This window comes from Etheostoma cragini, chromosome 4 (genome assembly GCF_013103735.1).
Source record: "Etheostoma cragini isolate CJK2018 chromosome 4, CSU_Ecrag_1.0, whole genome shotgun sequence".
Lineage (NCBI taxonomy): Eukaryota > Metazoa > Chordata > Actinopteri > Perciformes > Percidae > Etheostoma > Etheostoma cragini.
Window position 1 is genome coordinate 10,734,700 of NC_048410.1, and position 14,455 is coordinate 10,749,154.

At 38.1% G+C, this 14,455-nt stretch overlaps 1 protein-coding gene across 2 annotated transcripts in view; it reads left to right on the forward strand.

The window, feature by feature from the left end:
* Window positions 1-14,455, forward strand: part of cpne5b (copine Vb) — a 111,269-nt gene that overhangs the window by 30,917 nt on the left and 65,897 nt on the right. The window contains exons 4-7 of one of the 2 annotated variants that reach the window (XM_034869387.1): window positions 6,470-6,573; window positions 9,354-9,393; window positions 10,246-10,260; window positions 11,457-11,533. In XM_034869387.1, the coding sequence (XP_034725278.1) occupies window positions 6,470-6,573; window positions 9,354-9,393; window positions 10,246-10,260; window positions 11,457-11,533 (236 nt within the window). The remainder of the gene's footprint in view (window positions 1-6,469; window positions 6,574-9,353; window positions 9,394-10,245; window positions 10,261-11,456; window positions 11,534-14,455) is intronic. The other variant, XM_034869388.1, reaches the window with a different exon arrangement.

The following is a 14,455-nucleotide window of genomic DNA, read 5'->3' on the forward strand; positions in this document are numbered from 1 at the left end:
TGAACACAAATGCCGACTTCCTGTCCCGGGCATATGTGAGTATGGAGGCATTAATGAGCGAATGCACAGAGCAGTGTGGCCCCGAGGTGCTTGGTGCAACATTCAATGCAGTCGAAAATCAGAAAGAACATGATGTGGACTGGATCTCAGCAGTGACCTGAAGCCCATATGTACAAAAAATAGCTGCCAATACCCGATCAAACAGAAAGATAGCCCAGCAAGAGCTACTGAAGGTGCAGCTGCAAGACACTGTCATTTCTTACGTAATCCATCTGAAAAACAGTAGCTGCCAGTGGCTCCTCACTGGTGGTTGATTGGTTCGGTTTGCTGCTGCCTGCACACAAATGCATTACTTGAAGCCTGACAATATATGCATTTTTGTGTGATAGTGATCAAACACACTGCAGCTAAATGAAACATGCAAATAGACAAAACTAAGAAAAATGAAGAAAACATCTTTAATTTGACAACACATGCGCAGCATTTAGCAAAGCTCTGCTAATACACACAACAACCAAATACACAATTGCGCTGCAAATACAGAAACAATGCAAAAAAAGCATGCAATCCCCCAAAACAGACAACAATGCAAAGAGAAAAGCACACAAACCCAACTCAAAAAATGCTGCATCCAGATTACTGTACTGTAAACCTTATGGTCATAAAAAGATGGAGCGCTAGCTTCCCATGGGCTCGAAAATGAAGCTGTTCGCTTAGCGCTCCCCCTAGAGGCCTCGAGAACTTCTGTTATGTAATCTGGATGCAGTGTTCTTTTGTTGTTATATGTGTTTTTGGAGGTTGTGCGCTTTTCTTTTTGCATCATATCTTTTTTTGGAGTTTGTGTGCCTTTCTTTTTGCATTTTTGTTGTATTTGTAACGCATTTGTGTATTTGATTGTTTTGTGTGTATGTTCAGCGTGTTTACGAAATGCTGCACATTTGTTGTAATATTTACGACGATGTTTTCTTAATTTGCATCTGTTTCATTTAGTTGCCGTGTGTTTGCCCGTAAGCCACCATGGATATGTGATACTGTGTTTCTTGCGTGATATTGCAAGTATCCAACTGCCGTGCAAGGTAAAAAAATAAAAAATAAAAAATAGAAAAATAAAAAACGACACCATCTGCTGCTTTAAATACTCACTTCAACAACAAATCCTTATTTAGAAATTGTCCCAAACAAATGCACAATTCACTCCTATTTGATAAATTTTTGCTATTTACAGTGGCCAGCTGGTTTAGGAAATGACTGAAGCTTATTATATTGAAACAATGTATTTGAAGGATTTACTTAGGAAAGTCAGAAAGTATTGAGGAATTGACTGACTCATTGTTGGTTTAGGTCTTTTCATGCAATCAGTTGATAGTAACAGAAATAGAAAACAGTGCCAGCATTATGTTTTGAAAAGCTGAGCTACGGATTGCTTTCAAAGGCAGAATCAAGGAAAAAGACAGTGACACTAAAACATTGGACAATATAACAAGATAAAGTAGACATTCTGCTCCTTCTCTGCAGAAGCATCATAAAACCCGACCAGCTCACTGTCATCAACAGGAACAAACTCCTTATAATCACACATGGTTATGGTTTTTGATTTGTGTGCATCGATGAATAATTGCAACTGCTGGACTGCTGTTTTTGTTATGTGGATCACTGCCAATTTCTCTGTGTGTGTATTACTGTCAAAATGTATTTCTGTGCATGCCTATGCACACGTTTCAACAGAGTACTTTTCTTTGATGTCACTCGCCATATTTGACATCCTTACTCACCCCTTGTGTGTTTATTTGTTCAAAGCAGATGGCTGTGTGGGCTTTTATTTAAATATAGCTAAAGGACTGCGGAGAACTCTGTTGTGTGAACAAAAATGTGTATGCATGTGTGAATAAAGCATAGCGGTAAGCATACATAAAGCTCTTTCAATCATAAAACTCATTTGCACTTCTCACAAAAATATACTGTTTAAGTTTACAACTAATGAATGTAGGACAGGCTATTAATCCAATTAAGTACACAAAACAAAATTAATATAACAAGCATTTCACTTGAGTTTATCATCAAATCACATTATGCTTAATTCTTTCGTGTTTCCTGATTTTGATGTAAACCGTCACATCTATAATCATATCGGAAAGAGGTGGTGGGTGTTGCTCCAGGTAACATTCCCAAACCTCAGACTGAACAAGCAAAGCCAAACAGGGGACTCACTAGGGACTTTTAAGTAACCTTTTCTGACAGGGCCCCCTAGCATACTGCACCGGTTGGGCTTGGGTCACATTTGATGATGCTTTCCACCTCCTCCAGTATTTGTCATGTGTCATGTTAATGCAGTTGGTGCTCTCTATGGAGCTTCAGGATTAGATGAAGAATGTCTCCTCATTTTTTGGCATTACTATGCAAGATCACATAACTATGTTCATTATCCTGTGCAGTGCTTTGCTCTAGATTTGGGGAAAAATACTTTTAGGGGTTGATTTTACACTGATGCTGATTGGAGGTTATGTAACTCAGGCGCAGTGTAGAAAACCGGTCTCATTCTAATATGCTACGAAATATTAACTGTGTATATGATTGTGTACAATACAATACAATACATGTATATATCAGGAAATCATAGTAATGACTCTGGTAGAGACTTAAGTCTTCAGAGTGTACTGTAGGAGATGTTTACCAGGTTCCAGGTAAGGCTGTTCTTTTGCTAAGTATTATAGAACAACACAACCTCAGTGGAGTACTAGCAACAGCAAAGAGATCTGTCCTCAAACAAGTTATGTCAACTTAATTGTCCTAATACAATAGTGGCAGTCAAATAAAGGCAAAATGCCAAAGACATGTGGAATCTAACAAAGCCCTGAAATCTTGTTAGTCAGTTAAGCCAAATTATTTTTAGCATTGTTAAAGAGTAAATTAACAGCCCTATGAACATCTTTTATTTTGTTGACCTCCAGGGGTTTATCTTCTCACCTTGCTGCAGTGATGCAGGTGCACTTCAGTACCGATGTATGGCCCTTTGAGAGAGTAACTGTGTGAGTAACTGCGGGATAGCTCCTATAAGAGGCTCTCTGTTGTATGTGTGTTTCTGTGGGGGAGTGTCAGTGCAAAGCGGTAGCCATGCTGTCAATGTCACTTTTCGTTAGCCTGAAACATCTTGTTAAGCTCTGGATATAGCACAGAAAGCACAGTAGGGGAATCCTGTTCATGTGCAACGTTGCCTCTACACCAACACTCGTCACGTCTATTACGTAAAGGAATTTTACACACAATGTTATCAATCAATCATTCAATCAACATTCCATATAGCACTTTACAGCAACCAACAGGTGTCCACAATGTTTTACATCAAGAACCAAGAATAAAACAACATAACATCCAGTGAAAAGAATAAAAACAGTGAAATCAGAAAAGGTTAAATAGAAACAGGAGGAGGACAGAGAATTGTCAAAACCACTACTATGTACTAAAAGCCATTCTAAAGAAATGCGTTTTGAGTTTGGATCTAAAAAGAGCTACATCTGTAACAGTGTGAATTATTATTATTATTGTTGTTAGGGGATGACCTGTGTAAACATCCTATGCCAACAAGAAGGTTAGCATGTGTTTAATGTAATTATTTATTTATTAATTATTATTTGTTTGAACATGTAATTGTTTGCCATCTGTCACTAACAGAAAAATTTGCAAACTTGAAGCACTAATATTGATTAACAAAAAAAAAGAGTTTAATTGTTATAAGATGAAATAACACTAGGACAAAGTCTTTTTGTGTACTACAGCGCCTGCAGTCACGGAAGGCTTGTATCACGTGGACACGCCGACAGTTTTGTTGTCATTACTTAGAATTCCTCATGAGAGCGGCAGAAACTACTATACTATATATACTGTATATGTATAACTTACATACACACAATATGAACACTATAGCTTTAAAGCTCTAACAAACTGTGGGATGTATTTTTAATGCCACGTTTCATGGGGAGGAAGATGTGATTTTCAGCTGGTCGTTTGGCTCTTTCTCCTCCCTTAACAAATAGGGTATCCTTTAATCTCTATCATTCTTTCCAAAATCCTGTGTATTTCTTTCACTCTGTCTTGGGGAATCTTAAAGCAACCCCGGTGTTTTCACTAAAGGCCACAACAGAAACAAAGCGCAGTCTATATTACACACAGTCCACACTAATTCACACCATCGTCATTTACCTCTCTCTGTGAGAACACAAGACTCTACCAAGCTCATTATATCAGCACCATGCTTCCATCTGCTGAACATGGTACGAGCAGAATAAAAATCCATGTTGGCTAAAGAACTTCAGGACATTCACATGGCACGGATCCTCAGGGGTGATTTACTGTATGTGTGCTACAGGGAAGAAGATAATTAAATCTTTCTAGGTTTGGAAGAAAAAACCCACAAAAATAATGATGGATTAGACTTAGATCTTGTTGCCTTTATTTTAAACCCGTCACTCAGAGTGTGTGTGTGTGTGTGTGTGTGTGTGTGTGTGTGTGTGTGTGTGTGTGTGTGTGTGTGCGTGTGTGTGTGTGTGTGTGTGTGTGTGTGTGTGTATGTCAGATTTTTCCTGTGTCTGTGTTTTAGGGACAGGTTCACATTTCAATATCAGACACTGCTGGTCAATACGTAGACTCTACATGTGTGAGCTGCTCTTCAGCTGTGTGCTTGTATGGTACATGTTGAGGGTGTGGGTCAGGGACTTCAAACCAGATATTCTCATTAGCCAGTTCCAACAGTCCAGCAGTATCTAATGAACTCTGCAGCACAGTATTGTCTCTTCTACTCAGCAGGGAAATCACATTACGGAGCTCATCTTCACTATCACCCGCCTCTTTACTAACATGGGCTCACAGCCTCATCAACACCTGGGGCTGTCTTGGAAAGAATGTCTGTCTCATAATATCAGTATCATTATCTCTACTTTTCTCCCTCGCAGGTTAAATTTAGATGTTCAGTCACTGAGAAAATATAACACTAAAAAAAACAGAGATCAAAGAGATTACATTTTGCAACAATATAGAGGTGTCTGGTTTTATAGCAGTTGTTGTTTCCTAATTACCCACATTGTATTGCATTTGGTGTTTTTACTGTATTGATTGAAGAGACAAAGTTAACTCACACATCCACCTACAGTACCTGCTGTCCACATTATGGAAAAACAAGATTGATTCCTACTTACAAATGGCTTCCTTGTCATTGATTGAAATTGTAGAGTTTGCCAGTGTGCCAATAAAACAGGGCAGGTTTGGCTCGAACACAGTTGTATGATGTCGTATTTTACATTGAAATTGTACACTGCAGGCAAGACACATAAAAACAGCAGTACTCTGATTCCATTTGGTGCCTGAATCACTGCTCCAGTTTGAGAATAATTTACTTAAGATCATAAATTAAGAAAATGTATTGAGGAATCAAGAGTTTGTGAAATAAAAATTAAACTGAATGGTGAAGAAGTTCACTCAACACATGCAGTATGTAGTTATATTTAACCTGGGAATTATGTTTTTGTGAGCAATGAAAGATGAATTTGCAAACCTGGCAAAAAAGGGCAACTGCCCCAAAAAGTCCCAATTTCTTTGTGTGTCAATTGGTTGTACGTAATGTCAATAACTGCAAATTTGTTTAGAAAAGTCAACAAAGTGAAATATAAACTCAGTTTGGTGGCCCTGTGTCAAACTCAAGACCTCATCATTTTGGTTTACGTTGTGCACAGATGGTTCATATTTCTTAATGTTTGACACACTGAATACCTTATAAATTTGAGGGCTATGTGTTTGTCTGTTGTTTATTAGTACACTTGTCTGTGAACAGTACACTTAATGGGAACTCCAAGAGGACATGCACAAAGCCACAGGGGCAGGAGACAGGAGTCTTTTTAGACAATGCCCTTCTAATAACTTTGTATGGTATATGCATGTGGCATTGCTGGGTTTTTGCAAGCCTTTGCTGTGGCCTATTTCCCTGCCATCGGTCTTTTGCGAGTGAGAATCCAACTAATTAGGAGGCCTTAATCACTAGCTTTCTCCCCCTCTCTCTTCCCACTCCTTTCCCACTCCCACTACTCCCCCCTCCTTTTTTTTACAAACCTGCCCCCTTTTCTTTATGCATATTTAGCCGTTTTTCTTACCGTCCCTGTCTCTCTCTACACATTTCCTTACCTCTTCCTTTATCTCTTCTTCTCTGAGGGGTTAATGAGGGAGCTATCTTGCTATAATTAATGTGGGAGAGGAGTGAGGATCAAGGAACCAGGAAAACACACCCCTAGCTTCCTCTGCACAGCGGCTGCATGTGAAAGCACTTCCATTAATCAGGCCTCTGTCAATGTATGCACATAAAGGAGAATCTGAGAAAGAGAAGAAAAGAGCATTTAGAGTATTTGTTTATTAAAAGTGTTCGTTGTCTTGCTTCTCCTTTCATCATTTTCTCACCTCACTTCCATTTGCCTTTCTCCTTCCACAGTTTGGCAGAACGGAGGTGATAGATAACACCCTAAACCCAGACTTTGTTCGAAAGTACATCTTGGACTACTTTTTCGAGGAGAAGCAGAACCTTCGCTTTGACTTGTGAGTGATATCCTTTGAAGTCGAATCACCAACGCCATTTCTCACCCTCTGCTCTGTGCTAATTTAGAGCCCTTTATCACAGTCTTAAAAAATGTAATGTTCGGAAAACACCGCCCCCAAAACAACGATCAGATAAGCAACCGTAACTAGTAGGTATATTAATAATTACTATTTAACCAATAACTGATAACAATATTTCTGACCAATTATACTATCAGTTAAACAGTTAAAAACAATATAATAAAAAATTGTTCTAAAAAGTAATTTAAGACAGCTGATTCATGGAAAATGGGCTTTACAATCTATTTGTTATCTGATAGTTGGCTTGCTTGTAGCAAGTTGTGTTTTTGAGTGTGTACTTTAGTCACGCCCACAGCTAACAACCTTGCAGGCAAACTACTGTAATTGACGCGGTGAAAATAGACTAATACATATGTTACATGCAAGCCGTTCCATTTTTACTGCCAAAGTGAATGCACATGTCCATGACAATGCACGGAACATTGTGGCTGTATGACTGGTACAAGTTCCCAGCTGTCCAAGGATGCTAAAAGCAAACTGGAACTCAGTTGCCTGCTTGCCTGCTTGCCTGTTAGCGGTCAGGGGCAGGGCCAGACATTAGAAATATTCAGGAATCAGCCCAAATCTAGGGGGTTCCGGGGGCATGCTTCTTTCTCATTTACAGCAACTATGTGCACTATTTTTCAAGCAAATTGATAAAAGAATGCTTAAACTCTACATAATTTGGGAAAATCATGATAGTTGCTATGGAAAACAACTCTCCAGTAGAGCTTGCATCCAATTTGGTATCCATGTCTTCATCACTTTGAAACCAAAACAAAACTATTTATGAGGATCACTAATTTTCACTCCTGTCTCCTAAAAAAAGGCAAAACTTGTCTGATGTTTTTATTCTTAAGTTACATAAGTAAGACAGATAGATGAAATAGGAATTTGTCATAAACTGACAAATCTGCTTCATTTGAATTAAAATGCCATACTAATTTGGGCTGCTCGAACTCCAAATCCCCAATAATGCCAAGTAAATGTGGCCCTCAACACTTTGAATTGAATTTTAGAGCAACATAAGATCAGTTACTCAATTATATAATTCAATTAGGGATTAGCATAGTAGTTGTAATAGTAGAAGTAGTAATAGTAGTAGTAGTAGTTGTTATAAAACCAAACATTTAGGGCTGGAGCCCCTTAAGCCACCCCCCACTCAACCCCTGTTAACGGTTAATTAGTGGTTAACAAGGGTAGGTCAGAAAAAAAATCTAAATTAGAATTCCTAGTAATTAGACACAGCAGGTCTGTTAAGCTTTGAATTTCTCCAAATAAGGATGTGACTTTTTGCCTGGGACACATAGATTAGCCTCAGTCTTTCAAAACAACATGACGTATGTAGCCATCAATTGCATATTCAAGAGAGCCTTTTATGAAGATTCTCATTGTAAACATATCAATAAGAAACAATTAAAAGTCAGCTGAAAATTGAGTTTTCAGCCAACTCATGGTGTTTTAGCATCACTAGAAGCTAACGCTAGCTACCCACAACTGATAAAAAATTGTACTGGCAGTCATCATTTTAACCAACAAAATCCATAAATGTGGAGCCTGCTTTTCACTTCTGTGTGAAATCAAAGACCAGTCTTTTAAGAATTGTAAAGAATTTTGAATAAAAAATCTGCTAACAATATTGCTGTAACCTGCAAATGTGCTGTGTGAGAACTGAGCGGTCTAGCAAAACAATCATTTGACCTGATGATTCGTTTTGTGACATGTGACTTTCATTTATGATTTCTCAGTACAAGTAAATCTGTTTCTGACAAAAGAGTGGTCATCATTCCTGCAAACTGTATGTAGCGTGTTGTTGGCCAGCATGAAGGGTTACCTGCCAACTCTTTACAGGCAAGACACACAAAGAACGCTGCCTCAGCGCTTGCTGGGGTTAAGCTTTTTCATGGATACAAATAATCTTAATTTGAAATAATATAAACAACCATTCCCTCAGAGCCCCTGAATACAGTGACCCTTAGCACAACTTCCCTTTTTATCCTCTACAGCTAAGCCACCACAGAATATAAAAATAGATGCAATTTGGCAACTTTGTAGTATTACACTTGATCTTTTATTTAAATTAATAGTAAGAGAAACTCATAAACATGTAGCGTGTACAGCCTGAATATTCTCCAGCAAAAAGGATCTATTGTTTCATTGAGTGTTTAATCTTCGTACATCACATATGGTTCACTTCCTTCACTTTCAAAGCTTTATATTCACATGCAAATCAGACCACGTCCACCATTCATTATTATGGAAAAGGAAAAAAAAAGGTCTTGTTGAACCCTTACCGAATTATTCTGCCCACAAATAGTAACAACTGAAACCGATGCTAAGATCCTGTCCTCATTTTTATCTTGGCTCGTGGTGTGTGATGTGAATTGTGATGAATGTTTTTGATCTCTCATGAGTGCACCCTGTTATCCTTTTTTCCTCTGTTTCTTTTCATTTAAATTTATACCATTCCTCAATTGCCATCATACCCTTTACCTTCCCTAGATGTTTGAGACACACTTTGTCCTTAAAACCTAGAAAAAAATGAGATAAGCGTGGTGAAAGTATTTCTTTTGTGTTCCCTGTGATGACAGATCACCAGCGTTTGTTTAAAAGCTTACCTTTATGAGCATATTAATCCAAATGTCCCCATTTAGATAAGAGTCTCCTTTACAGTTTTTGAAGAAAAATAGCTTTGCTGCTTTTACTTTGTTTCCCTTCAGGTATGATGTCGACTCCAAAAGCCCAGACCTGTCCAAACATGTGAGTGCACATATTGTGACCCGCTGGATAAATGGAGGCCAGTTTTGAGTAAAATCTGAATTTTTGGCTTGAATGGCTGTGAAAAAAAACAAAAAAAACTTCTTAATAGAATATGGTGTTCTAAGTGGTTTGAGACTGGCCAAAGTCTTTGTATCAATGGTCTATTGGTGGCAATGTTGATGTTTTTCTGTTGACTGCTGCATGGTATCGTCTTGATGGAATAGAGCAAACCCTTTTTATTGCTTGATCGTACAGCAGACGTACCCAAATACATATGTTAATTTCTCTTTATTCAATGTCTTTGTTTTTAGACTTAAACAGGTGTATGCATGCTGTAATTGTGCTCTGAATATTCTAATTATATTTCTATAGATCTATTATTAAGTCTTATCTAACATTTGTATTTGTTTTAGTAGTTTTCAGCAGGCATTGCTATACTGTCATGTAGAAAAGCTTGGATTATGCAATGCTTTGTTAGTTTCCATTTTAAGCAATATATTGCATTACATGATCATTTTTGTTTAACTAGAACAAGATAAGTTGGTTTTTATCCATAAGGCTGGAAACTATGGTGACAGAAAGCATTGATAAAACTTTAAAATAATCAATTTGGATGATTATTTTATGTATTTGGATGAATGGGTTTGCTTGTTTTCATCACTAGCTTCAATTCTACCTGTGTGCTTTGGGTTTTAGTTCTGGCACAGCATGTTGTCTTTACACTGGTACTTGGACATGTTGAGCAATGCTAGGAGTGCTAGGTATTTGGTATAGTGTTGTGATGATGTTGTTATTGCTGTTGTCGTTGTTTTCATTAATGTTGTTGCTGCTGCTGCCCAACTTTTCTGGAAGCCTGCAGAACTCAACGTAGGTCCCAGCATCTCTCTCACTTCTGACACTGCATGGCTTCTCTCTCACATTAATGATCCTTTACTCAGGAGGAAGAGAAAACAAAAACTGAGAGCCAAGCCGACCCATTTGTGCAGCTCTTAACCATTGTCGCTGTCTCGAAGGGCTCCACAACGGCCACAATATGAAAATAAATACTCAGTTGTTAGCTTTTGTACCATGTTTTTAAAGATGGTGTGAAGTCCCAGGCTCTTCCCTCTAACCCTCAGAGGAATCAGTGGGCGTAACAGACCAGACTCACTGAAATAAAACACCCTACAGGATGAGGATGAATTATTTAGTTGCCTGTCTTATAAGGCCAAAGATTTCCCCAAATCCTTGTAGAGATTAATTTAAAAAAAGAGTGTGTTAAAACCAAACAGTATGATTTGGAATCTGTCTCTGGGAGTCCTATGTACCAGGCCAGTGCTGGGTGATACAGAGAGACTGTGTCCAGTTGAAGACATGATTAAAACTATGTCACTCTGGCTCAACTTTGTTCATTTTGAAATTTAAATTTAAATAATGTAGTGTTTGTTGTCATTGTTTATGGTGTTGTGAATCCCTCCATCATCTCCCTTTGTTTATTACCCTCCACAATGCATTAATCCTGTGGGTCCCAACACGTGGGCCGCAACATCCACTCTGCGCTTTAATTTTAAAGTACCATTTCCCAAATCCTAGTAGTTGTCAGTGGCTCTACGATATGCATCTTTGTCGTTTCAGTAGCAAACCGTGGCTCTTCAACCTTGGCCATCCAACCCCTTTCCCTTGTCTGGAAAATAAAGCAAAATACCAGCCTAACTTGTTCTGTCCTCTCCTATAGTACTGCAGACGTTATTTATGACAATTCCAACTCTGAAACAAAAAAAATAATAGTCCAGCCTTAGCAATGCAACAAGCAAGCAGCACACATTAACTAGCTGTATAGATGGTGCTAGCCTGTGATTTCTGTCACCACAGCGACTTGTCATAAAGTTAACAATAACCAAACGATTGCAAAAAACACCATTTCTTTTGGTAAAACATGTGGATGCAGAGGCTATATTTAAAACTCTGACCTGTAAATTGAAGCAAGCAAGCTTCTTTGGCAGTAACAAATTCTTTAATTTGTCAGTTCCAATGGTTATATAGTTTTTAGTCTGGGTCTGACTATATTCCTTCTTTCCCTCCAGGACTTTTTGGGTCAGATGTTTTGTACTCTTGGGGAGATTGTGGGATCACCAGCCAGTCGACTGGAGAAACCACTGGGGTGAGTAAGAGGTTCAGGCCTAAGATACTTTACTTCCTAAATATCCCCAACTCCAAATGTGATTGAGGAACACTATACTGTGCCAAGAGGCAAGGCAGCTTTATTTGTAGAGCACATTTCTTCATATGCAACATCCATCATGCGCTATGCAGTGGTATAACAAAAATACAAAACAATTTAAAAAGTATGTATTGACTAGTGAGTGAAAGAAATAAAAAATTGCACGTATCGTGATTGTTTTAGACAATCATCATTTACACTACATCATATTAATTTCAAGCAAAACAGAACAAAAGAAGAAAATGCAGAAAATCCATTTGTGTTTCTCTTTACACATGAAATAAATGTCAAACTGACCGGCATGGGATGTGCATTCTTCTTAGAAGTGTCTCATGATATATTGTCTCTGGAAGTGTATTGTTCTATTTTTTCAAAAATCACAATACTCATTACTGTCAAATCCCAATACTTCTAGAATTTAAAATGAATGAAAATCGCAATACAAATTGAATCGGCACTCATGTATTGTGAAAGAATCGAATCAAGACAAAAGCAAACCGTCCCAGCCCTAATATTTAGACATACACCCAAAACCTACACACATAGACCTGACAAAACAGCAAGGTTTTTAGCTTAGCTTTAAATGTAGAAGGTATACAGTAAGCAACTTTACCAGCTCCTGATCTTATTCTGAGTACAACCAAAAAGCCACTGTCTGAAGACGTGAGAGGTCTGCTGGTGGTATAGTCAGCAAGCAGGTCAGAAATATACTGGGTAGCTGAGCCATGTTGTGCCTTAAAACCAACACAAGGCTTTGAAAGTGCATTCTCTGTTGAATGGGAAGCCAAAGAAGTGATTTACTGTAAGTATTGGGAGTAATGTGACAATGCTTTCCTGTACTGGTAAGTACTCTAGCTGCTGAATGCTGTATAAGTTATAGGGTATAACTTATACGGACAATATATAGTGTGTACGTCTTCCTATTAACTGTTTTTGATAATCCAGTGAAAGGGAGAGGGGAGTTAATAACAAAATACTATTACTATATACTATAAACAATGTATAAACTTTGTTTTTACTGAGAGAAATTGAGCTAGGGGCACAGATAGGGGGTAAGTGAAGAAAGGAAGATGAGGAGGAGGAAGAATAGGAAACACATCAGTATTTAGAAAGACAAATGATCAGACAAAGAAGGAGAAGAAGGAAAGGGAAAACAACCCATCCTACAGATGTTTTCCTATGATAATTATTGTCATTAAAGAAAAAGGTGAAGGAGCAAAATTACCCAAATTACAGCTCATCTCCTCAGCACGGACCGCTCCACAGCTCTAAACTGGCTGAGAAAAGTGTAGTGATTATCCATCATCATTATCCGTGTGCTGGGCTCTTGTGTAATTCAGTTGAAGTCATTCAAATGTAGCATTCAGTAAGATATACTGTTTTTTAGCTCTGGATATGTTACCGTCGACAAAATTAAAAGGGAATATTTGGATATTGGTCTTCAACTTTGAATTGTACAAGATGTTATTGCCATGTTGTAGTATTTGTAAGTTGCCGTTATCCTGCAATGCTTTTGTATGAAGGAACTGATGTCATAGCAACACAGACACTAATCTAAAGGTAACGTCTTTGAAAGCGGTCTTCCAGCAAGACACCTTGCAAGACCTCAGAACTATACTTCACCATCTTTCCATAATTTAGTTAGACACACAACTATGGCGTCAGGTTTTTGTCATATCTCCCAAGACAGGCAGATCTTTGTGCACCATTTCATAACCCAGAGGACTACCATAATAATACAATTTGGCAGGCGTGTAATCTCTTAGCTGCGGAGTGTCTCAAAATAAAAATAAATAATTGTGCAAGAGTTCTATTTCCTTTTCTAACCATTTCATATAAATGATAAGTTTAAGAAAGAAAATTTGAAATTACTTTAAAAACATCATTAATGTTTGTGCTCCCAAAATTAAGGTTCAAGGCGCACTTATATTTGCAGTGCTTAAGTTAAGGTATTTTTCAGCCTCAATACATTTGTGTGTAAGTGAATAATGGGAACAAACCTCTTTGGCACTGGTCCAGATTTAATCAAAAATGCTGTAACCCTGCAGTCGCAAACTATGGCGTCAGGTTTATGTCATATCTCCCGATAACTAGGGTGCAATGTCACGATAAACCACGCTCATAAGCAAATTCTATTATTTCACACGTGTATATATTATTCTTTATGCACCAATTCAACAAGATAATTCTAGCAAAGATATACAGGCAGCTGTGAGCTTGAAAGAAAACATAGGGAGGGGCAAAGAATGGCACCTCATGAATAAAACGATTCTCCAATCCTCTCTAGTACAGCGCGTTGCTCAAGCGCACCATACCCATCTCTAACGTTAACATTTGAGCTAGCGTTAGCTAACTTTGCATGTTGTTAGCTTAGCCATCCAGTCGCATTAATCTATAACAGAAACTTAGAGCCAACTAAATAATGTGTACAGTGGGGCTCGAAAGTTTGGGCACCCCAGGTAAAAATTTGTATTAAAGAGTGTAAAGAAGCCAAGAAAAGATGGAAAAATCTCCAAAAGGCATCAAATGACACATAAGACATTTGTATAATATGTCACAAAAAGTTAGATTTTATTTGCATAATTTACACTTTCAAAATAATAGAAAAAAAAAATGGCTTCTGCAAAAGTTTGGGCACCCTGCAGAGTTATTACCTTGTACTGCCCCCTTTGGAAAGTATCACAGCTTGGAAATGCTTCTTGCAGCCAGCCAAGAGTCTTTCCATTCTTGTTTGAGGTATCTTTGCCCGTTCTTCCTTACAAAAGTCTTCCAGTTCTTTGACACTTCTTGGCTTTCTGTCACACACTGCTCTTTTAAGGTCTAGCCACAGATTTTCAATTACGTTGAGGTCAGGAGATTGTG